A 26,857-nucleotide genomic window follows, 5' to 3' on the forward strand; every position below is an offset into this window, starting at 1 on the left:
GATGGTGCGGAGTCTAGTCAATATGTCTGCCTAAAACTTGCTCTGATGTTGTTTCTCTTTGCTTCGATGGGGGATGGTTCATGGCGGTGATAAAGGGCTTATCAAAAAGTTTACTTTAATCTTAAATATCGCTGTTAGTAATGCTTTCCACTGGTAAATAGCGTACGGTATCATAGAACCTTTCTTATATACAAATGTGGATGGCTGTGAGACCTTAAGTGAAAGACGGTGATAAGGTGTGTATTTGTTATTTCCACAAACGGCCGAGACGAGGCTTAGCAGTGCTTTTTTGTCTTCATATTCCACACCTACAACTTTATACAGTATTGAAATAAGTAGAACGGCTGTTGTTATAACACAGAAAAATTTCTTTCAAACATAACCTAACATTATTTCATGATTTGTTAATATTTACTTTTTTTAGGTGCTTCGATTGAAGTTTGCAGAGTGCTAAGTTATTTGCAGCAGTATTGTGTCATCATGTCAGACGACGAAGATAAACCCCCAGCACCTCCTGTGCGACTGACTAGTAACAGGTAATTGTGTATAAGAAGACATCATGATTGTAAATAAATTATAATAATCAGGCTAATAACTCATGGATAATTTAGAGCAGTTTGACTCAACAACTCCTTTGACTTACAGGGGTGATTCTACTCCAAATCTTCCAGTGGATATGCGTCCACTTCCCAAAGAACCAGACGCAGATGATCGCAAGAAAAAGACATTGAAGGGCAAGATGAAACAGAAGGGGAAAGATAACGAGAAACCAAACATTTCATATCCAACAAATTTTGAACACACAGTTCATGTTGGGTTTGATGCAGTTACAGGTGAATTCACGGTAAGGCTATATTTATTTTATTTTTTATTTTTCGCTGGTCCTTTTAGTGGAATTGAGATTAAAGTCCTAGAAGACATACATGAATAAGAAGAATGCACAGTTTTGAAAACATGAAGTATTGTCAGTGCAGTGAAGTAAGACTGAGTATTCATAAGAACCACATGAAAGGATTGTGTTGAATGCAACTTAAGATCATGTGTATCATTAATAAGCTGCAACAGTTTAACATTTAAAATTCATGTCATTGTGGCTTGTAATGTTGTAGGTGGTTATCATCATTTTGGAGGGATATACCACCTCCATCTTCAGGGTATGGGTTGTTTGAAGATGTATATTTTAGTATTTTCTGCTAGAAGTATATTATTTTGAATTTCCTGTGCTAACAATGTGTTGATATATAGGTATACTGACACTAATTAAACTCCTTAATCATACAGCTTTACAGTTTTCATGAAAAAGTGTACAATTACTTTTAAAATTGTACTTACAGTTTTCTCTGAGGTATTTACAAATGTGTTTAATGTCTGGTGGTATAGTACTACTAATAAAACTCCTCTTCTGGTTATGTATGTGAGTGAATATTGTTTTACACACATGTAAAGGTTTTTTGACTATATACTGGTATAATAAAAGGGTGCCTTAGTCAGGCCTTTTTGTTGAATGTCTACACCCACCACCACCACTGCCACCACACTTCTAAATATTACATTCGTACACTGGATACAAAAGTTTAAAACAATGTTATTGACATCTTTTTATGCAAATTTATTTGTATAAACAAAAGTGTATGTCTTGAAATACTTTAATCTTACTTCTCCGTTCCTGCACTGTTTGCTGCTTCTGTCCATTGCATCTGCTTGATTTAGACACCAAACTTTGTATTAGTATTATTACAATTTTAATTTTATACTCACATTTCTTCATATCACACCTAACCTATAGGTACATAAGTTAAGCCAGGGTCTATATTTGTACATGATGAAAATATGCTTTATCTGCCATGATGATTTGTGTAAAACTGTAGTAGTATTAGTCACAAAATTGAAAGCTTTGCATAATAAGAAATAGTTTTCTTGTACTTGTTAAAATTAGATTTTTAGTAATGGTTATTATGTTTTGTTAAATTTTACCCCATTTAAATGTCATGTTCTGAGCATTTGTCTGGAAATTGAGGCTTTGGAATTTTATTATTATGTTCATAGCCTGTAAAATATAATTTTTCAGTAATTTGGACATGATGTATTACAGACAGTTCTGGTCATGGCCTAATTTTTTTAAGGTTGGTTTTTAGGTGAGTCCAGTTTTGTTTCCTTAGTTTTATGATTTAAGAATCAGGTTATACAGTTATTTTTGGATACCTGAAGTCAGAATCAGGGGAATTCTGTGTAGAAGACTCATTCATTGCATAGGCTTATGTTTCTTATTTCAAACTCTCTTGCCTGGCATTGTATTCTTTCAAAACTACACAGATTATTTTTTCATTATGATAAAAATTATGCAAAAATTAAAGTTGTGATATCAGTGCAGTCCAGTTTCAGAAATAATTTTATGCCAGAAGTGTATTTCACTAATTTTTATTCTATGCACACATCCAGTATATGAACATTTTATGAAATAATAAGTGGGCAAACCCTGATTCTTTTGCAGCAGGTGCTTGTAAAGTATAAAGGAATGCACATTGTATTATCAGTCAATTCATGCTTATTAGTAGTTTTTGTTTGTGGAAAGAAGTAATAATGCACTCTTTTGAGGAAATGAGTACTGTTGACAAAAACCTCAAGTTAGTAGTTTAAATTTTGGCCACACAGAATCTGCTGTTATAATTGTGTCTCCAGCATTTTCAGTAGAAGAGGCGCAGGAAGTTGTTTAGGTGAATTGACAGCCATCTATGTCATAACATGAAGCACATATACACACAATTTCAATATTTAAACTCTGTATTGTGACCATGAAAGGGTTAAGTGAAACTTTGACTGCTGCAAGTCATACAAGAGAATGTCAGATTGTGGTCATTTATGAAACTGTGAAATGTCAAAAATCTTGTCAAGTGCTGCATAAGCCCTTAAACCCAACTTTGTACAGCACAGTACTAGAGGACTCCAAATGTGGATGATTTGAATATATAATATTAATTTAATTGATGATTTTGTATTTCTGATGGCATGTTTGCTTAGCTTTATTTGTTTGTTTAAAGAATTTAATATAGACCCTGAGTTAAACTGTGTTCTGACATGTGGAAATATGTTTTCTGCTTTTTTCTCTTTGTGTGTTGAAACCGATTGTTTGTGTTCTTTTTGTTTCAAGCTGCCATTGAAAGTAAGTAATTTCATTTAGTGAGATGTATTTTTTGTATTTAATTTACGCAGGGTTTTGTGACTAATGGTATGTGTGTGTTGTATAGCATGCATTGCAATTTATCACTCAGCATACCTCTTGGTCGCACAATTTTGTGTGTGCAGTCATTAGTTTCTTTTACGTCTAAAACAATTCTGCGTGTGTGTGTGTGCATGTGTGACTGTTTAATACAGGAAAAAAGTGTTTTCTGGCCCCTTTATTTCATCTTTGTGTAATTACTACATTCTTTTCACGTGGCTGTAGCAGATGCTCAGCTTGTGCTGTTGGTAGATTGTATTCTAGGTTACAGGATATAAATTTTAAGTCTTGGCACATTTAATCATTCCTTATTAGTGCTCTAGCCATACAATGATTCTGCCGACTAGAATACAACCCTGTAACTGTTCCTATGTTTTCCCCTGAAATGCAAGGATGCTGTGTAATGTACTGAGGCAGAAGTATCAGGGGTTGTTTTATTGTGATGTATGTATTACTGTATATAATATTTGAAATTAGGTACTAGCAGACTACCTTTTCTCCCTTTAAGTATGCAAGGTTGTTCTTTGTGGTACTTGAACTGAGAGAATTCATAATTATATGTATGTATATTGCTGTAACATTGCATGACTGCCTTCTTCATTGGTATATGTATTTGCATGAATAAACTACACACTGACATTTGTAATGTGACTTTATCCCTGTGTCAGTTTGAACACAATTTTGAAGGGATATCTTTATGAAACCTTACTTCCACTTTTAAAAATCCAAAATGGAACTGTGGAGATGTCAGCAAGAGAATTTATTGCTTGGGGGTTATGGATTATACAGAGTTGGCTAGGGAATTGGACATTTTTCAGTGTCATGCTGTTGCCAAGTTGCTAATAAATTGGAACTTTTTTCAGACAAGTTTATTTAAGTAAGTTTATTGTCAATACAAGACAGGCTATGAATATTCAAAGGAGAACATTTCCAGGCAACTGAATTGTACAATTTGGAGACATAACATGGTCAGCATGGTTTCTTGATTTAACTACCCCTGACTTTTTCCTAAAAATCGAAGTGTTTAAAAGTCACCCTCACACTAATTATGGAAGAAGTTGGAAGAATTTATGATGATTTATTAACAGAAAGTGATGCAGAACTTCAGGGAACATTTACAACAATGTTTAAACCTTGACAGTGGGCATTTCAAGAAATAATGTAGAACAGACAGTAATTAAACTTCATTGTTTGTTTTTAATGTTTAATTATATTAGCCACATCTGTAATGTAGCATTCTGGTATGTAATGTTCATTCTTGGTTTTTCTTGTTTGTTACTTTTCACCTGCTGTGCCCTGTTTGTAAAATCTAGATGTGGTTATGGGAACTCATGGTATGACACTGCTGTCGAGAGTTTAATGATCGATTTGTTCAGAGGGAAATGTTGGGTATAACACAGAAATGGGTGACTCAGGATGGAAATCATATTTCTTGAAGCTTGGTACTAATATTGAAAGATGACTGGCCTGGCTTGGGTGAGATAGACAAGAAATATATACATAATGTTTGTGGCAGTCGGAAGGCGATAGCATAATATTCATATCAGTCTTAAGGCACAGATTGAGAGATGGCAAGGCAGGTTTACTCATCCACCACTACTACACGTGCCAAAACTACTGAGAGTAAGTGTTGGTATAACAAAAAAGAGAATTTGTACTGTACAACTTAAGCAAAAGCTGATGTTACACAGAGAAAATAGTAGAATACTCAAGTCCATATGTTCCCCCACTGCAGCTGTCTCACCAACTCTCAATCTGTCAACAGTAGGTTGTGAGGATGGAAGGTGGATGGTATTGGCTCAGGATCATGCCCAGTGGCAGGCTTTAGCATTAGTGATGTTGAACCTTAGGTTCTACTGACATATGATTGATTATAAACTGTTTTGAATGAGTGTAAGACACTTAACACCATTTTGACAAAATTAATATTATATATATATATATATATATAGTGCTTTAATTAAATTACAATGTTGGTGTGAATGTATTGCATGTATGCATTTTCATGTTACCATACTTGAGTTACTGTGCTTCATGGTGCCATATAATATCACTTTCCAATTAGCAGCCAGATGATCTAAGAACATAATAAATTTTGAACTGTGTTGTAAATGGAATATGATACTAGCACATTTATTAATGTGTTTAATGCTAATGGTTTGATGTAAAAGTGTGGCATAATATTTTTAATATTCACTTCTTAGACATTTGTTTGGTTTTTATGTGGTGGCTTCAACATCCCTGTTTATAGGCGATATATTTCTTGCAGGGAATGCCTGAGGCCTGGGCACGTCTGCTTATGAGTTCCAACATTAGTAAACAGGAACAGAAGAAGAATCCTCAAGCTGTTCTTGATGTACTCAACTGGTTTGATAGTTCTAGTAAAGAAGTCAAAGGTTCCAAGTACATGACAACTACAAAAATGGTTGGTAAGTATACTTGAGTCATTCTTCAGTATTTATCTGTATTTAATAATTTCATTGTACTGTTAATGTTACTTGGTGATATTTAGCCCAATTATAAATTCTCATTGATCTTAAAATTTGAATCTGTACAGCATCTGAGATTGAATTTGTGTCAGATAAAGTGAGTGGAAGAACAACAACAAATCATGGCTCCTGGTTGTGTTATAATAAATTATTCATAAAATTAGTTTTGGAGCTGAAGTTTAGGAGAATTTAACTGTTAACCCTGTTAGAAGAATGATTATTTTTTAGCAACAGTGGACCTTGCACCATCACCTCGACCAAGCCTGCGCCAAGGAACCACCAACTCAGGATCAAGCCACAGTCAGCATAGCTTGAGTCATCCATCAAGCAGTAGTCCTTCATCAACTACTCCTGATACAGAGGGTGGTGGCAATGTCACATCTGCAGCTACAAGCAGTGAAGTTGAGGAGGAACCTCCTCCACCTCCAATTGCAGCTCGCCCTGAGAGAACAAAATCAATTGTAAGTGCCTTAATAACTGTCAGATTACAAACAAAGCCAGTGGTCCTTTGAGTTCTGTAATAATGGAGATTTCTCAAATAAGTGAATGACTGTAAACAGCTCAAGGAGGATCCTGTAATATGGAATAAGAAAGTAAATTTTTATATCACAAATACCCTAACCTGTTGTACTTAACTGGTGGTGGGAGAGATGCACGTACTTATGAAAGTACACTGTATACCAAGCCAATGTCCATCATGCAAGTGCTATGAATCCTGACACATCAAGTTTTTGAAAACTTCAAATTTAAAGATTCTTTGAAAGAATGTGTTATGCATTTTAATAACAGGGAATTGTTTTTTAAAACTTGTGTATGTATTTTACATTAAATTTCTTGTTGCAAAATTTAAATGTCAGCAAATCATCATGGCCAATGGTCACAATTATGAAAGTAAATGAAACTTAGTTACTTATCTAAATGATGTTCTACCATCTGTCTGCTCACAGGGACAATTGACTGTGTATATTTTGATCTTAGCCAGGCCTTCAATAAGGCCTCTCTTCTTTTGAATAAACTCAGTAATTTTTGGCTGTCTTCACTTTACGTTAAATGGTTCCAAAGTTACTTATCACCTCGATCTTCCTTCGTTCGAATCTCAGGAAAGTCCTCTTCTCCCTATCCTGTGTTATCTGGAGTACCTCAAGGCCCTACCTTGGGACCTCTCCTATTCAATGTTTTTATTGATGACCTTTGTGCCAAAATTAATTTGTCCAAATTTTCTCTTATTTGCTGATGACCTTAAATTGTATAGAAACATAAAGTTTCCTGAAGATTGTGTATCTCTTCAAGCAGACATTCACTCAGTACACCAGTGGTGTGATGATAACCTTATGGAACTTGATGTTCAGAAGACTAAAATTATATCTTTCACACGTAGGACCAACCAAGGGATTTTTCTACTTTTTGTGTGAGTAGAGAGATGAGACATAGTCCTTCAGCTAGGTGCGCCAGTGCTGCAAGTGATGTATGTAGATTTTTGGACATGTCTCCCTTGAAGACACTTTCTCTGTACAGGAAAGGGTCTAGATTGATTGTTGTAATTTAACTATGTGTATTATTTCTGTGTTTGCTTGTAATTATCTGTTATGCTCAATATGGGAACATTTGATTATATATCCATTTATATATTTAGTTCAGTTTGTTTTTTATATATGTATATATTATCATTGCTTGCCTGTCATTGACTCCTTGCTGCTGGTAAACACTTTAATAAATGAATTGAAAGCTTATCAGTTTTTGCCTCCACATCCTTATGAAGTTTTGGTTCCCATGTATACTCCATATGTGGTGCATTTTTTTGTAAGTTGAAATTTGACTTTGTACTCTTATTTCTTTCAGTACTTGTACATAGATTCTTAAATGTATTCATATATGTGTAACTTACATTCAAGATTTGTTGATTTTTCAGTACACAAAACCAATTGAAGAAGAAGGAATTGTATCAGCTGCAACACCTCCTCCACCCCGCACCACCAATGGCACCTTGGATAAAAACCGCAACAATGCAAGTGTAGGTCCTGGAGGAGGAACATGTGGTGGGGGAGATCAAAGAACTCCTAGTGATAAGGCTCGAAAGAAGAAAATGAGTGATGAGGAAATTTTGGAACGATTAAGAACTATAGTCAGTGTTGGAGATCCTAACAGGAAATATACCAAGATGGAAAAGATTGGACAGGGGTGAGTTTCTGATTACTTGTATCACAAGATGCACAGACATGATATTCCTGATATTCCCATTTTGGTGATAATTACGTTTGATTATTGCCAAGGTTTTCGTCTACAGTATAATAATATGTGGTAGTGCATTTATATCTGGCAGTTGTTACTAGAATTTACATCATTTCCATAGCTGTTGCATGTAAATGTTGGGAGTACGTGGGGTATGGTATTTCTTTTCAAATTCCTCACCGCCGAGAGGCGTAAAATTACGCCCGGCCTTTAAATGCTCGGGATTGCAGCTGGGCGTAATATTACGCCCGGCTTTAAGCCTAATTTCTTCAGCTCATAACTTTGTAACGATTAATGCCAGCGCAATGAGGTTTGTAGTACTCTGTTGTGGAAAGTTTTCTGTGTGTGAAGATCCGGCAACCTTGTTGACAATCCCTTGAACGACTACCTGGGAGTCTAAAAATAGACGACTGGCCTCAGTTTTACAATGGAGAACCCTTCAAGCAGTCGTGTGTTATCTGATGCTGAACAAATATCACTTCTAGACGAATTATTGGACGATGAAATTGACAATTATAGTAGCTCGGACACTGAGAGTGTAGACTTTGACTATACACAGTTGGTGACACCGGCAACGTTAGCGATTAGTGATAATGAGAGTGACAATGGTGGTGGCGAAAGCCATGAAGAAATTGTAGAAGCAAATTCAGGTATTGTTTCCGGCAAGTATATGTGGGAAAATATAGACTCATTTTCTGCTTCAAGAGAAGCATTTTGTAATGTATATGGTCCTCGGTTCGACACGGCTGAACTAGATGTCGTGAGTTCATTCGAAAACATTTTCGATACAGCTCTTGTGCAGCTCATTGTAGATGAAACCAACAGATATGCTAAGCAAGAAATTTCTAAAAGTGCCCATCCTCTCACATTTCGATCTAGGATTAGGAAGTGGCAAGACGTCACAGTAGACGAAATTTACGTGGTTTTGGCTCTATTTATGTTGATGGGCATTGTTCAAAAGCCTACAATCAGATCTTATTATGCAAAGAACCGGCTGCTGTACACTCCGTTCTCAACTTCTGATCCATTTGCTCCCATTGGTCACACACAGAGAGCTCATCTTATAAGGTAAGATTACAAAACCATCTTTTAAGAGGATTTCAGTGAAAAATTCATAATTATATCTCATATAGTTCAAAAGTTATGGAAAAAAACGTATTTTACAGCAAAATTTAAACGGGCATTTAAAAAATACTACCGCCGGAACAGCACAACAGCGGCATATGCTCGGTATTTAAAATTCCGCGTCAACAGGTTAAGGAATAGCATCAAAATTAGGGTGCTGATAATTGAATGTGTTGTGATACTGTTTATTGTTTATGACTTGTGCCAAGCATACCAGTTTAGTCATTTATCTTTGTGAAATACAGAATACAGCCATTACCCAACCCTGCTTCAAAATTATTTTCTTTTTATGGAATGTGCCTAAAATGTGGCAGTTTATCTTACTGAAATACAATAATTTCTAAAATTTGCTTCAAAACAGTTTTCAGCTTTTATGAAATGTGCTTACAAACATAGCAGTTTGGTAATTTATCTTCTTGAAATACAGGTAATAGAATACAGCAATCTATGGACTGTGGTATGATCTCCACCCTTTTTCATCATTCATGTATTTATTCTTTTATACACCTGCCTGTTTAGTTATTTTGGTACAGAGGTTACAAACATTTCAACCCTAAATACTGGTACAATGTAAACTGCAAACTGTTAATTTTGGGGACAATGACTGGCCTGCAAATGTTAGAATTCAGTATGTAAATATGTCAAAATAGGAATTTTAGATTGAGATTTCATTGCAGTAGTTAGTATCGCTAATATGTGTTATAGAATTGTAATTGCCAGTTACACGTAATGTCCTTTTCAGTTATCATAGTGGCTAGTATATCTGTAGAACACCAATCGAGCTAAAGTGTTTATTCATTTGTGTTAGATAATTGAATGTAATTAATGTGAGCTTTGCTGTGTGTGTTAACAGTGCTTCAGGAACAGTGTACACTGCTATTGAAACATCAACTGGGATGGAAGTGGCTATCAAACAGATGAATTTGTCACAGCAGCCAAAGAAGGAATTGATTATCAATGAAATATTAGTAATGCGAGAAAACAAGCATCCCAATGTAGTGAATTATCTAGATAGTTACCTAGTTGGGGAGGAACTTTGGGTAAGATCTTCATTGTCTTCAAATGTATTGTACACATATTCTTGCTTTAAACTCTACTATGCATGGTAATTATGGCTGCTGCTTAACAGGTTGTGATGGAATATCTACCAGGAGGATCTCTCACAGATGTTGTGACAGAAACATGTATGGATGAAGGTCAAATTGCATCTGTTTGCCGAGAAGTTCTGCAGGCTCTGGAGTTTTTGCACTGTAACCAAGTGATTCATCGAGACATCAAGTCTGATAACATCCTCCTTGGACTAGATGGTAGTGTTAAATTGAGTAAGTTCACCTTTTATTGTAAGTTTCTTTTCTAGCATATACCTAAATCTGAAATTTGATGGAATACTACATAACATTTAAGAGATGTTGGGTGTGCCAGATTTAAGTTATTTATTACTAAGGTATTGAATTATTTTAGTAGCAAGTCCTTGAATGTGTTGTATTCATATTCATGACTTAAGCTGTACTATTTTGAACAGTGAAAAATTAGAACAATGATGGTGCAGAAGAGAGAGGTAGGTAGAAAGATAGATTTTTAAAAAATTATAGATAGATAGATAGATAGATAAACAGATGTACTTATTTTGGCATGGTGATACCTAGACTCATGTACAGAACTATAAAATTATCATTGGGAGTTTCTAGTTTCTCTGTATTAATTTAATTGATTATATATCTTCATTATTTCAAGAACCTTCAACTCAAGGTAGTGAGTATTGAGGATATAAAATAAACTGTACTGATTACAGTATTCTGATTGCCACTCTCTTCTGAGTGAATCTGAGATTAGTTTAAAAAACAGGCTGTAATTGCTTCTTACGATATGTCATACAGTTTTCAATTTATAGCAACGCACATGTTTATTGTTTGGCCATACAAAGTGATGGGAAGGGGGATGCAGTAAGAAGTCATGAACCATGCCTGCTTTAACAATGTATACACTGCTACTTGTATCTGAGCATCATAGTACAGAAGAAAATGTGTGTTACATTAAGGAGGTACCCACTCTGAATCCTGGCCAGGAACCAGTTGTTCTAACAGGCCTTTTTTGTGAAGATCATGACAGTTTCGTAAGACACGCCATGTTCACTTTCATGTCTGTTCTGATTTTTTGTTCATATCTCATACGATGCTGCATAACCTCAGCACGAAGTAATGAATTGTAACCATCATGCTGTAGGAGACCAATGAAATTCAGTTTTATTTCAGACTGAAAGTTTTCTTTAGAAATGGAAGCCTCATTTTTTGGTTTCATTCAACAGTGGAGTCTGGCAATTACAGAACAGAAGCAGAGCCAGTTTCTGCAAATATAATCCTGTAGTAAATTATTGTATTACTGTTCTGTGCAAAAAATGCACTCAGCTCATAACATTATTTTATCCCTGAACATATGCCATCCTTGGTGTGGAAATAAATCTCCATACCAGGTGGAGATGAGCAGTCAGCACACACTTTAGCTGCTTTCCTCATTAAATGAGTCACTAAATTTGTTGAATAAAAAGCTGGGTGGATCCCAAAACTCTTTAGGATGTGATGGTAGAAAACATTCCCAGTGCTCCTTCTGGGAATCATACTTTTTAGTCTGTGTTTTTACTGTCTGAGCATGTGCAGTTTTTATTTTTACTTGCAGCATTCAGTTTGTATGTATTCAGATATGTTTTCAGTTTAGATAATGGAGCCAGTGGCATATTTTTATAAAGATATTGATTATGTATTTTCTTTTCAGCTGATTTTGGTTTCTGCGCACAGATTTCACCTGAGCAGTCAAAGCGCACAACAATGGTAGGGACGCCCTATTGGATGGCACCTGAAGTTGTTACACGCAAGCAATATGGGCCTAAAGTTGATATATGGTCTCTTGGAATTATGGCTATTGAGATGATAGAAGGGGAACCTCCATATTTAAATGAAAACCCTCTTAGGGTAAGAGAGAGTACGTTTTATTCTGTGTGGTACTTTTCCCCCATAATTTTGACTGGTTGTCTCAATATATGAATGGATATCTTGATAATTTCTTGTACCTGGAATATAGTTGTTCAGTTACTTATGTGACTACTTTCAGAAATATGAACTTGTAAATAAAGTGAAAATTCATGTGTTCAATTTGTAAATTTATTTAACTATCAGTTATCTTATGTGCTGGAACTTGAATTGAAATAGTTGTTATTTTCACACATATTATGAGAAGGCCCTATTTAGAGATTATCAAGGTATTTACAAGTATTTGCTAGTATATTTCAGTACATGTCTATGAAGATGCTGATAGGGATATAAACTTTCTTCCATGCAGTGGTTACATTTCCAGTTCTGTTGCCATTTTATGTTTCAGTACATTCTAATGTGAAACATTTTGTCTGATTGTTGGAATACACACTAATATATTATATTGTTGCAGGCTCTATATCTTATCGCAACAAATGGGAAACCAGATATTAAAGAGAAAGAGAAGCTGTCTCCCATCTTCCAGGACTTCCTGGACCAGTGCCTAGAAGTGGAGGTGGACAAGCGGTCGCCTGCATCTGAACTGCTCAAAGTAAGTAATGAGGAAAATCATTTCTCATATATTTGATGGAGCAGATTATTTCTGGATGTGGAGGGGGAAGGAAACCACCTTTGTTATTGACTGCATTCAATTTTGATTTTGTTTGTTTTTACTTGTTTTAAAATTAGTTTTGTTACATACCATTATCTAACTTAATCCGCTTCAGTTTGAAACCAGTAGATACAACATTTATTATTTATACTTTATGTGTTATTTGTCACCAAATATGTTTTAGCATGTATTGGCTGTGTATAAGGTATTATTAGTTTAAATGTTATCTGTCTATTTAATTTTGTTATTTTGGTCTCTGATGGAAGTATTATTCTGTCCTATTGCTCTGATAATTTTCATTTCTTATGTTTTTGCTGGGGGGGATCTGAGTCATTCTGTATAGTAGACTATTGAATTAATGCATTTTGTTGTTTTTTAGGGTGGTGGGACCTGGTGTTTATTATTATATTTGTAGCTGTAAGTTGTCTGAAAATGTCTGTTTCTAGTTATTCTTGTCTATGGAAAATGCTTATATGTACTTACAGTATTAAAAGTTAGTGAAGTAAAGTAAAGTAAAGGAAAGCTATCCCGCTATACACCATGTAGGCACTTGAGGGGAGAGGAAATATTGCTCCTGCTCCTGCTCATCCTTAACCGCAGCCCTAGATAGGGGTGAGTGGTCAGCACAATGTCCCAGCTGCGCTTTACTCCTGGAAAAGGACCCCATTACCCATTAGATAGGAGTCTGGGTGGGCCCAAGAGCCAGTCTGGGCACAGAGGCTAGAGGAAAAATCCTCTACTCCTGCTGGGGATTGAAGCTCAGTTATCCAGTCTGTAGCCAGTCACTGTACTGACTAAGCTACCCTGGCTCCCACACATATAATATTATGTTGTCATTTTGATCTGTTATGCTAAACTTGACTGCTTTATGCAGATTGATAGAATTCTGCCGCGAGGGTGTCTGACATAATTCTGTTACTATTCTTTATTGTGAAAATGACATCATATAATCAGATCTCATTAGGGTCAAATTTTCTTTATTTATTGCAGTAGTTAATGTGTTACAGTTGTTCCTGCTGTTGTTATTGGTATTATGTTTCATATGTAATTTGTAGATATGTTTATGATCTGTCTCCATACCAAATGTCACATGTCTTGATCCAGTGGTTCATTAGTTATCACTATCAAACTGTGTATTAAAGAATTTTTACATAGCTACCATATAATTGTTTTACATTTTTCAAAAATAAAACTAAAAGGTGCATATTTTTGAAGATGTAATATCGTACCTAAATTAATTGGTGCTAGTGTCATTATCATGTCACAGATTTGTGCATTGACAATTTTTATCAATGACTGTTGGCAATTAAAAAGTCCAAGTTACGGTGACCTCCATTGCCATAATGTTCATGCCAGGTTTTGTGAAAATTGGTCAGCTGGTTTAAAAGTTGAAAGGGGTGGCACATAAACACATACACAGACAGCTTAGTGATCATATAAGCTTATAATCTTCCTTTAAGAAAGGTAAGGAGAGTCACATCTGTTCTAATATTGGAAATGCATTGTAAGTTACCTTTACTAAACTGTTATGCTACAGTTCCTAAATAACATTTTACTTCTAGAGTCTTGTAAATTATTCCTTGATTTTTTGCATAACATATGTGATTTACCACATCATTTCCTGATGTAGAACTGTCCAGGCTTAGATGTGTAGTCAGAATTTTGCGCCTTTTATGTATTTTCCTGAAAGTGGTTTCTATTGTGAGAATTTAGTTTTCCATATCATTTTATTCACAGTTGTTCAAACATTAAACACAGCTTGTTTTGTGCAGCATCCCTTCCTGAAGCTGGCTCGTCCCTTGGCAAGCCTTACGCCTCTGATCATGGCAGCAAAGGAAGCTGCAAAAAGTCACTAGTTGTCAGCACAGTGTCAGTGTATGCAACAGTTGCATCAGTATCTTGGTGACATGTCACAGTGTCGGATAGCAAGAGACTGAATGTCGTGTGAGGGGTGGGTGACAGCAGCACAAAACAGACAATAACTATCAGTTAAGTTTCAGGGATGGATGAGATGTTAGAACCCGTGGATGGTGTGAATTTTAAAACAAAGGAATACAGGTAATGGAAGTTTAGTGTTGGTTGGTATATTTAATTTAAACCATCATGGAAAGTGAAAAGATTGCAGTCTTGAGTTTTTCTTTTTGAAAAATAAGAAAAAATTGTTTTATTTTTGTAAAACTTTGGGGTTTTCACATAATGTATTGTTTGTTTAAATACTACTGATGTCTACCTTTTAACCTCTCAGCATTGGAGAATTAATATAAATATCCCGAAGACAGAGGAAATGGGGCTTTAAATTCACAAAGTATACATCTTATACTGAAATGACTGTACCTGTTCATTCAGATTACATAAAGAATTTCTGTAATACTTTTAGGAATATGAGGGTAGTGATTTACAATATATCCCCGACACTCCCAGTTGAAATTTTATGAATCCTTCATAATGGTTTATTTTTATTACTTTATCTTCTACAAATTCTTTATTGGAAAATTTAGGATTCTTCACTGTGATTAAGTTGTCCTGACCGTTATAACTTGACATTCTTCCATTTGAAATCTGTCATTACCTCTCTACATCACATCATCATCATCATTATTGAAAATATGTCAGTTAATGCATATTTTTCCACAAAATGTTTACTGTCACTGTCTGAATTTGCTTCCAGTTATTTTGAAGGTACAGCTTACCCATTTATACTACTAATGGATGCTGTGTATCTACTTGGTAACAAACTGCATAATTATTTAACACTAAAGAAAGCCTTGGTTTCAGAAAATGAAAGCAGTCATTCACAGTAAATATGAATAAACAATAATCTAACCATCCAGGCCTGTGACATAATAATTTTTAAGCTGTTAGAGATACGCCCAGAACAGAATATGTAGAGCTGTAAAATTCTTCCTCATCTCTGTTTGTGTATTGACCGTGTACGAATGTGACAAGGATCAGTCATAGTCCATTCAGCTTCAAAAATCTCTCATAGAAACTAACATCTATTGGTACTACAGCACTTGGCAGCAGTATAGAGAACTTAATCAGCAAGTGCTTGTGTTGACATGGGCATTTTGAGTTTGTGTGATGGCAACATGGCATGGTTCTGCCATACTGAGGGTTGTGGATGGTGCTGAGAGGTTAAGTAATAAATCATTTTACTTTCTTTGAAATTGAAGTCATTGGTTTACACTCAGGATTTAATTTTTTTTAAATTGTCATGTCAAATTCTTGGTAGTGCTGTTTCATTCCATTTTGGAAGCTAGATATACAAGAGCATTTAAAGTTACATATGAGCATAGGCATCATAAAATGAATGTCAGCCACATGTTTTGAGGATGGTGGCAATGTGTACTGACCAGTGGAGAGTTACTGGTATGCAGAGAATATCTAGTGTTTATTTTAAAAGTGTAGCCATGGAGATGTGGACACACCTTTAAGAAAAACACATAATAATTACCCTTTTACAAAATAACTGGAAGATGGCTGTCTTCTGGGTTGTTGCTCCATGTAGTCTGGTAGAAGTTTACCATTTTTTGAGAAGTCCTTATTGCCTTCACTCATTGCCTTGATGATGGAGGCAGCAAGAACCTCTGAAATGTTGATAAACCTCTACCAGACTACATGGAGAAACAACCCAGAAGACAGCCATCTTTTTACTCACCACAGTGAGAACCTCAAATCCTACTTGAAAGGTAACTGTTTGTGAGGCCTCTTTGCTGCTGTCCTGAACCAGGCTGTTTGTGGCAGTGGAATGTGCTACATGCTGTGGCAGTCATACTTTTTGTTAACTGCAGTCTAGGATTGGGCAAAAAGCCAAGTTATAAGTCGTAAACTGGTGATTGGTGTGGATAGAAGTTGGAGCCAGTTACATATATCAGTCCTGGGATCGGGAAACTGGAAGACGATGCCAGAATGGAGGTTTTGTTTACATGTGATGTTTCCACAAGTTATCAGTTGTAGCCACATGTACAGTTTTCCTTCAGTGAACTAAAGTAAAAAATTGTTAAAGATTTCAAGTTATTTTACATTTACTTTAGAAAATGATCTTCAGAAACCTGTGTCATGAAAGAACAATAGCAGTATTTTTTCTGCTCATATTTTGAAGACCTACAAAAAAGTAATTTGATGACTTTAAATGATAAAAGGACTTTCTTTGTGGAATGGAAAACTGTACCAATGACTTATTAGTAACTGGACCTGTATGGAAATAATCCTAGATGTAGTCTGGTCCTTGTATTTGTTGGTTTATTGTTACTTTAAGACTCCTGACAGAAAAATAGTTCTGTGGCTTTTTACAAGTACAGTAGTAGCTTTGCAACTTTGAAAAATGTGAGGGATCTTTTTATGATTATTTCCATACAGGATTAGTGACAGTTTCTTTATATTCTTGGGTTTTGTGTAACTTAGAATTGGACAATCAGCTCCAGTAAATCAACAGGCCGAGTATGTCTAGGAAGAATTTGAGAATAAACAGTTTAAAAGTATTTATTACATTATTTCAAATAGAGATATGGAAGTTGTTAATTATATTAATTTTGGACTTTTTATTTGATATATTTTGCATTTTTATATATATTTATTGTAGCATTTCTAATGATTTTCTACAGTGTTGATTGTAATTTTAACATTTTTAAAAATCTCTTTTAACCTGTTTTAAACTATAGTAATGTGAGATGTGTTTAAAAATCAGGAAATCCATTATAGGTATGGTTGGAACAATGTGTGGTATCCTGTAGTCTTTCTTTGTATATTCTTACATTTTAAATCTTACTCAGAGATATCTCTTACAATGGTGGCTGTTGTTTCTGACACATTGCGGACCCAAAAATGTGATGCATCATATGCCACAGAAAGCAAATTTCTGTATCTCCATTTTGTTATTGTTATAGAAAATCATGAATTTTGGAAATGATTTTTATAGTCGGCGTAGTAGTTTTTGGCCGGTGGAGAAGCTAGCGGAGCTGGCAGATGGGCCTACTCTGTGTACCTGAGGTGGCATGGTAAGTGTATTTCTTTTGTTTGGGCGTTCAGTCCGATAAGCTCCTCGGTGCAGCAGTCGGCATTATACTATCGCACAAATGACTCGCTCCTAGCCTTCCCCTTGAAAATTCCACCAGCCAAAAACTACTGCGCTGACTATACTGTCCAAAGAATTGCCACTTTATGTAACCCTCCCAATGGTTCTATTTTCATTTCAGTATATATATATATAAGTCCAAGTTGAAGTTACACAAAATGTATGTCTGTCCATATCATGATGGAAAGTTGGAAGGTTAGTGCAATAATTATTACGTACGAAATATGGAGTTCTCTTCATTGGGATGCCCAATGTGGTAATTAGATGTATGACTGCACTTATGCTAAGTAATCTGGATGGTTTTTAATTTCTCACAATAGCAGACTTGGGGCCATCTGTAATTCATCAATGCTGTAAGCACTAATGACTTTCTCATACAAAAGTATTCTTTTGTGAATCAGACTGAATATGCCTTGGTAAGGGAACACACACCAGAAATTAAAAGCATTGTTAAATTTGTCAGTTGTGGTCTTCTGGGTTTTGGATTTCTGTAGTCTTGTAGGTGTTTACAAGTGTTTGGAGAAATGTTTTACCTTGTGAGGCATTCACATAGGAGGAAGAGGATGGCTAATGGCAATTAGTAGATAAGAAAATGTGAATGGAAATTTCCTGAAAAGAGTCTCATAAGGAAAGCCATGAAAAGGAGCATGTTTTAAGGAGAATCCTATAAGAAATAGTGGGTCAAGGGAAGCCAAGTCATAGTGACTGATGAAATAGGAAAAAGATGTGAGAGTGGGCATTGGGAATGAGGATAGAGAGAAGGGTGACCAAGAGGCCTGAAAAGGGAAGTTTTCATGGATGACTGTATAGGGAACATGTGTCATAGAAGGTGTAACTGGGCAGAGGAGGGCTAATAGGAATTGTGCTCCATATTCTTTTTGAAAGACTGCTTTTAGTTTCTTCATTGTATGTTTGGATGCAACCCAATCTGTATCATGCCCTTGATGATCTGATCTAGGCTTATACTGTGTCCCAAAGTTTGTTTCTCTCTGCTTGATGGTGTGACTGACCTGACTGTCTTAGGTAGTTGGAGAGCCCGTAGACTCTGCCAGTTGCTGTAGCCTATGTAATGGAAGTTGTTCTGGAGAAATACCAATTCTTGGTGGACATTGTCTAGGTTGCAGATGGGTTCAGCCCTATGTACCAAGGTGGAAAGCACAGTTCACTTGTTTGCCACATGTTGAGGCCTGGCATTTTGATAGGACCTTTAGAAGATACTCCTTTTGAGGGCTTTCCATAGGAGATGCTTTCCTCAGAGCCTGTTACTCAACTCCTTTTTACCTTTTCTCCTGTCTTCCCCATTTCCATCGACTATCTATTATGTAAATGACATCCCTGTCTTGATTTGCATTTGCTCTGCTGGGTGAAATGTTGGTAACCACTTACATGACTAAATGACATCACAGCCCAGTCAACTGACATCTTTACTGCTGTGAGAAATTCAGATCTCACATTATTCTTTATCATTAGTTCTAGCCATTTAATTTGAATTTGTAACTATATGTAATCAAAAATTGATAGTGAAATCCATAGATGTGAATATTTTCTTGCGGTTTGCTTGTTATTAAGTGATTATAAATTTTAATATTGGGACTTAAAACTGAAAAGTTTTCAGTTCATCATCTGTATCAATTGGGCCCACAGTATTTATGAAATTTCCTACAAACCTTCTTCATCTAGCCGTGAATAACAGCCGGTGAATTTTATTGTGGTGATATAAATCCCACAGATTACACTTAGCATGACCTACATTACTTTATGGCTGATCATAGGTCAGTTGATTTATAAACCTTAATAAAATATTACATTCCAATTGGGCATCTTAATGATATGAATGTACCATCTTTCCATCATTCTCATTCCCTCCATTCTTGTATGTATATCACCATTGTTTTGGTCTTGTAAGGTATAGATATTTTGCCATGAATTGTAATATTTTGTTACAAGTGTCATGATGGAATTGGTTTGTGTTTGTTGCCTTTGATTTTGAGCTCCAAGGTTGGCATACTGTGTGGTTTCCAGAATGATAGTTTTGGTAACTGTCAGACTCTTAGTTTTGTGCCTCAAAATATCTGTGCTAGCATGAACTAATTAATAAGAAGGAGTTTCTATATAGTAAATTAAATAAGTAAAATAAAACAGCTAATAATTATTCAACAATACATTTCACCATAGAGTGGTCGAATTGGGTATTAATGCTTATTTCTCTATTTTCACCGCTTCAGTATTTACTTTGAATTCACCTTGAATTGGTGAATGTCAAGCAATTGACGATGATGAATGAAAGAATGAATGATCAGTCACTCATATGTATAACCAGTGTAAGCAAATACAGAACAGTTTGTGCAATGATTAATAGTGTAAAATGGCAAGCCTTTCTTTTTAGATATCTATGGAAGCACTTAGAAAACTGTGGTAAGGTCTCTTTGCATTTAACATGACTTAGTTAAGTATTTCTAGAGCTTCAGTAAGAGCAAAAAGGTTAATTACTTCATAACAATGTGCAGCTCTAGAATTCACAATCCGACCTAATGAAGGAACAAGGTTAGTTTTTGCATGGTAGCATTCATATTTAGGTGCATTCTCAACCCTATGGAGTGCCTGTTAAAATTGCTCCCTATCTTTTTTGCTTGTCAGTGTGTCTGTCCATACATGAAACAACTCAAAAATAGATAAACCAATTTTGATTAAATGATATTGGAGAATTTTATAAAAATTATGTAGCCATTTCAATTTTAATTTAGATCTGACAGTTTTAATGACTACTTTACATAAGAACACATATACTTTTTTGTTTATTTTATCATATAGGGCAATATTTTCGTCAGTATCGCAGCATATTATTTTACCATAAGTATTATAGCAGCCCATTGTTATAGTGTTAGAATTTTCATGCTTTTCTTCTCTTGAATTGATAGGTTAAATTATTCAGATTTTAAAAAATATCACTCTCTTTTGTACCCCATGATTTAAGTGCCACTGGTTTACAGCTCTTGTAACACTATTAAATCAGAAATACATTTCTCAAAACCCTGTACTTTCATCTGAGAGAAAAATAGGACTTTGGAAACTGCTGGGAGGGGCATTGGTACTATGGTGTGGAGGTCAAAGGTCATTGACCCTAGACAACTTGGCCATCACTGGTGCTATTTATAAATGTAAAAGTTCAGGTTTTTCAAGTGTGTGAGAACTGTTACTCTTTTCTTACAATTTCTAATTTTTTCATTAATTTGCCACTTATAATTTTATAACACTGAAGGATTTTAGGTTTTTTTAATTAGCACTGATTTTCTGGACTTTTTGAACTTACGCTGGATGAAATCGTAGCCCACTTCGACCATGTGTGTTCCACATTGAATGACTTCAGAATACTAGAAATAAACGAAGGGATGGATGTGTACATTATAAAAACTATGAATTATTTCATTAAAGAAAGAGACCATAAAAAGAAAGTGTACATATGCAACAGTATTTTATTGTTTTATTTTTATTCAGTGCCTGACCACAGTTCTGAAGGCCCTGGATGATGTTATATTTGTGCAAATGAATGAATGAATGGTGCTTTACAGCAGTAGGTATATGAGTGGGAATGAGTAGACAGCTCGAACAGTAATACACAGTTGAGGTCCATAAAGAACTGTATGCTAATCTTTTCTTGGATTCTGAAAGAGGGTATCTGAATACTGCTGTATGTCTTACAAGAAGGTGTTATCTAAAGTTGCATTTCAGGGAATATTTGTATTTTAACCAAAGTACATTTTTGTGTGTAACTGACATTACAACTTTCACAGAACTCCAGAGGTCTTTAATTGTAGCTGAAATTAGATTTCCCCTTGTTTTACCTGTGTTTATTTACTTGTTTCATCTTCCTCAGGGCAGTCTTTAATGAGGCATACTGCTGTTGTCATGTAAGTCAAAAGTCATAGCCTCTGACTGCAGTTCAGATTTTTCCAAATTTTAATGCTTACTACTTTATGGGTCATTCTGTAAGTTATTGATTATTAAGTAAGTTCTGTCTGAAAACTTTTTAGAACTGATATTATCCTTGCCACATCCCCATATTGTCTATATCATAAGCCATTTCTTAAAAAATAAAATGTTTCTTCTTTAGCTTCTTTCTCTTGGTGAGTACACATCTTCCAAATACCTACTTTCCTAGAGATTTCCTCACCAGAAACCAGTGTCTGTTTTTTGTGTCACCAATCTTTGCCCATTCCTTCATATTCTCCATGTTTCATCTGATGTGATACCTTTAGAATTATAAATCACAATGTTCTGATAATCCTTTCCTTTATGCGACACACATGTAGGTAGCAGTAACAGTACATTGTTAACAGAACATCTTGCAGTAATTTCATAAAACAGCAGATGACCCTTTCATGATTGCTTTAGAATGCTTGGGCCAGATGTACAGCTCTCTGTGATATTTTTTTTTTCTGATAGAATAAGTTTGAATGTTACAGTTATAATATACAAACTGTATTACAGTTAGTGAGTATATTGTTAATGCATATGTAGTTTTGATTGGGATAGAAGCTTCCATGACAATTATAAAAGAATAACATACTGTCTCCATCATTGCAGCACGTAACATACATTTTTATTGCAAATCAATGTAGAAAGTGTTTATACTATAATTATCTTGACTGTGTGGAATGAATAATTATGTAACGTGAATCTCAAGCTATGCAACTTCAGACAATATTGTAATTTATAAGACCCTTTGTTGAAGTATTTTTTCTGTAGGGTTCAGCATAACCTCAGGTATGAAAAGAGTACTAGAGGTGCTGTATTCCTGACCTCAAGACTTGTTTTTTTATTATTATTTGAAATATGAGCAAGCTGTTTCCATTCAAGTAGTAATTTTGAACCACCTTTGAACTGTTTAGTGGAAATTAGGTAGATACATTATGTAGCTCTCTGTACATAGCAACTGTAGCTGTGTTTTTTGTTTTGTTTTTTAGATTCAAGCCTACGTCCTCAGTTTATTCATTCACATTTCTCTTTTTGTCTTCAAATGAAAACCAGTTTTTTTCATCTTGGTGCTTTTGAAAGGTCTATATGGTCTCCCTGCATGACAATGTAATATAAAATCATAATTTTTGTCTTTGCACTTAGATTTTGTCCATATTCTCTGAAAATCATTCATTGTTTTCTGTATCAGCTTCTCAGAAATTAAACATAAATTATTCTTATGGAAAAAACGTTATGTTGCACTGTTTTTGTAGAACAGGAAAAATATGTAAATGTTTGAAAACATACAAGTACTCAATTGATGCACAGTACTGTGAAGCTAGTCTAAGAGGGATGGTAAGATGCATGGAAGTTTCTGGTTGCTTTACATCTGAAGAGACACAATTTGAATGTTTCTCAGCAGTGAAATATTATAGTTCAATTTATGATTTAATCAGAACAGTAATATTACTTATCTTAAAGCACAATCATCACAAACATCCAAACATCAGTAGTAGTTCTGTTATTATTTTAGCATTCACATACGTTATGTGATGAGGGTCATGTGTTACTGTATAACCCTGGCAGATGTGTTATTCCTGGCTGCATTCCTCAATGAAAGCTGTGGAATACTACACAGTTAAGACATTTTGAAAGGAAATAGTTTGTTCATGTACTGAAAGGATGTAGTTGCATTTATTATAATGGAATCTACTAAATCATGCTGCATGAGCTGTCATTCTCCCACAGAAAGATAGCCTAAATATACTGTGTAAGTATAAGGCTTGTCTTATTTAATTAAACAGAATGTGTGAATATGTAATACTGTTATGTATGAAGTGAGTGTATGTACATGAGTAAGTGAAAATAATGTACTAATTTGTGAACTGTGTCCCATAATTTTTTGTAAGCACATTGGATAAGTAAAGGAAGGAATGCAGATATATTATGATTAATTATAAAAATTGAAGTACTATAACTTTGTGGTCTGTTTGGTAATTGCAAATATGTAGACACTGTGTACATCTCTTGAGGAGCATTTTAAAATTTTTGTAAAGTATTTACAACTCACACAACAGTGTTACATTAATTTAAACAGGTGGAGATACATACAATTTACAGCCTCAGAAGGAGGTGCTTGGGGGAGAGAAGGTATAGCTCCTATTAATTGTCAACCTCAGTACTAGATGGTGGTGAGTGGTCAGGGTCACACCCAAGCCAATTTACTGCTGGGGAAAGGACCCCAATTCCTATTGAATAGGAGTCTGGTTCGGCCTCAGAGCTGGTCTGGATGCAGAGGCTAGAAGAAAAATCTTTTTAGAAGATTTTGAATTTTTTTTATTATTTTCAAAGGCCTCCTGAAGAGATGCATGGCAGTCTCGGTGAATGCCACATCCTGTCTCTGCTGATCTCGGCCTCTAGCTGACCCAGTTGCTGCCTGCCTCGTCTGTACCAACCGTCCTCTGCAGGACTCTGGTCTCTGCACGTCCATGTCTGCCTCACGTATTGTCTGCGGCACCTGGGCTTCTCAGAGACGGCAGGTCAGAGCCGTGTCTATCAGAGACCGGTCCATGTAGAGCCTGAGAGAGGTACAGACCGCATTCGTAAGAGACACAGTACATCAGAAACAGTCCGAGAGAGGCCGAGTCTGCAAGGCATCAGGTGGTGGAATTTTGAAAAATTTCAAAATTTTCAAAAATCAAAAAATGCTGGAAATTGCCCAAAAGGCGCACAAAACCAAAAAAATTTGAAAAATTTCACCTTCAATTTTTTTTCAAAATTTTCAAAAAATTTTGGTTTTGTGCGCTTTTCAGGCAATTTCCAGCATTTTTTGATTTTTCAAAAATCTTGAAAATTTTGAAAATTTTTCACAGGTCTCCTGAAGATATGCATGCCAGAGACGGTGAATGCCACATCCTGTCTCTGCCGGACTCGGCTTCTATCTCAACCAGCTGCTGCTTGCCTCGGTGTATGCACCAACAGGCCTCTGCAGATCTCTGGTCTCTGCACGTCCATTGCTGCTTCACGTGTTGCCTGCAGCACCTGGCCTTCTGAAAGACGGCACGTTAGAGACGTGTCATACAGAGACCGGTCCGTGCACAGCCCGAGTAGGTACAGACCGCATTCGTAACAGACACAATACATCAGAAACAGTCCGGGTCTGCAAGGCATCAGGTGGTGGAATTTTGAAAATTTTGAAAATTTTCAAAAAATCAAAAAATGCTGGAAATGGCAAAAAAAGCGCACAAAACCAAAAAAATTTGAAAAATTTCACATTCAAATTTTTTTCAAAATTTTCAAAAAATTTTGGTTTTGTGCGCTTTTCAGGCAATTTCCAGCATTTTTTGATTTTCCAAAAATCTTGAAAATTTTGAGAATTTTCCACAGGTCTCCTGAAGATATGCATGCCAGCCACGGTGAATGCCACACTCTGTCTCTGCCGCACTGGGCTTCTATCTCAACCAGCTGCTGCTTGACTCGGTGTATGCACCAACAGGCCTCTGCAGATCTCTGGTCTCTGCACGTCCATTGCTGCTTCACGTGTTGCCTGCAGCACCTGGCATTCTGAAAGACGGCACGTTAGAGACGTGTCATACAGAGACCGGTACGTGCACAGCCCGAGTCAGGTACAGACCGCATTCGTAAGAGACACAATACATTAGAAACAGTCCGAGAGAGTTCCGGTCTGCAAGGCATCAAGTGGTGGAATTTTGAAAAATTTCAAAATTTTCAAAAAATCAAAAAATGCTGGAAATTGCCCAAAAAGCGCACATAACCAAAAAAATTTGAAAAATTTCAGCTTCAAATGTTTTTGAAAATTTTCAAATTTTTTTGGTTTTATGCGGTTTGCAGGCAATTTCCAGCATTTTTTGAATTTTCAAAAATTTTGAAAATTTTAAAAAATTTTCACAGGTCTCCTGAAGATATGCATGCCAGCCACGGTGAATGCCACAGCCTGTCTCTGCCGGACTCGGCCTCTATCTCAACCAGTTGCTGCTTGCCTCGGTGTATGAACCAACAGGCCTCTGCAGATCTCTGGTCTCTGCATGTCCATTGCTGCTTCACGTGTTGCCTGCAGCACCTGGCCTTCTGTAAGACGTGTCATACAGAGACCGGTACGTGCACAGCCCGAGTCAGGTACAGACTGCATTCGTAAGAGACACAATACATCAGAAACAGTCCGAGAGAGGTCCGGTCTACAAGGCATCAGGTGGTGGAATTTTAAAAGATTTTGAAAATTTTCAAAAAATCAAAAAATGCTGGAAATTGCCCAAAAAGCGCACAAAACCAAAAAAAATTGAAGAATTTCACATTCAAATTTTTTTCAAAATTTTCAAAAAATTTTGGTTTTGTGCGCTTTTCAGGCAATTTCCAGCATTTTTTGATTTTCCAAAAATCTTGAAAATTTTCCACAGGTCTCCTGAAGATATGCATGCTAGCCACGGTGAATGCCACACTCTGTCTCTGCCGCACTGGGCTTCTATCTCAACCAGCTGCTGCTTGACTCGGTGTATGCACCAACAGGCCTCTGCAGATCTCTGGTCTCTGCACGTCCATTGCTGCTTCACGTGTTGCCTGCAGCACCTGGCATTCTGAAAGACGGCACGTTAGAGACGTGTCATACAGAGACCGGTCCGTGCACAGCCCGAGTCAGGTACAGACCGCATTCGTAAGAGACACAATACATCAGAAACAGTCCGGGTCTGCAAGGCATCAGGTGGTGGAATTTTGAAAAATTTCAAAATTTTCAAAAAATCAAAAAATGCTGGAAATTGCCCAAAAAGCGCACAAAACCAAAATAATTTGAAAAATTTCACATTCAAATTTTTTTCAAAATTTTCAAAAAATTTTGGTTTTGTGCGCTTTTCAGGCAATTTCCAGCATTTTTTGATTTTTCAAAAATTTTGAAAATTTTTCACAGGTCTCCTGAAGATATGCATGCCAGAGACGGTGAATGCCACATCCTGTCTCTGCCGGACTCGGCTTGTATCTCAACCAGCTGCTGCTTGCCTCGGTGTATGCACCAACAGGCCTCTGCAGATCTCTGGTCTCTGCTCGTCCATTGCTGCTTCACGTGTTGCCTGCAGCACCTGGCCTTCTGAAAGACGGCACGTTAGAGACGTGTCATACAGA

At 36.0% G+C, this 26,857-nt stretch overlaps 1 protein-coding gene across 1 annotated transcript; it reads left to right on the forward strand.

Moving 5' to 3' along the window:
• The first annotated feature begins 68 nt into the window (after positions 1-68).
• Positions 69-23,702, forward strand: Pak (serine/threonine-protein kinase PAK 3-like protein). Its single transcript, XM_022079776.2, has 11 exons — positions 69-236; positions 425-536; positions 646-844; positions 5,487-5,646; positions 5,935-6,167; positions 7,616-7,884; positions 9,914-10,100; positions 10,190-10,382; positions 11,830-12,026; positions 12,499-12,636; positions 14,469-23,702. The coding sequence occupies exons 2-11, from the start codon at positions 481-483 to the stop codon at positions 14,550-14,552; spliced, it is 1,716 nt and encodes a 571-aa protein (XP_021935468.1). The 5' UTR covers positions 69-236; positions 425-480; the 3' UTR covers positions 14,553-23,702.
• The last annotated feature ends 3,155 nt before the right edge of the window (positions 23,703-26,857 follow it).

Source organism: Zootermopsis nevadensis, unplaced genomic scaffold (assembly GCF_977971745.1).
Source record: "Zootermopsis nevadensis isolate Lab colony 2312 unplaced genomic scaffold, Znev_1.0 Znev_ptg000004l, whole genome shotgun sequence".
NCBI lineage: Eukaryota > Metazoa > Arthropoda > Insecta > Blattodea > Termopsidae > Zootermopsis > Zootermopsis nevadensis.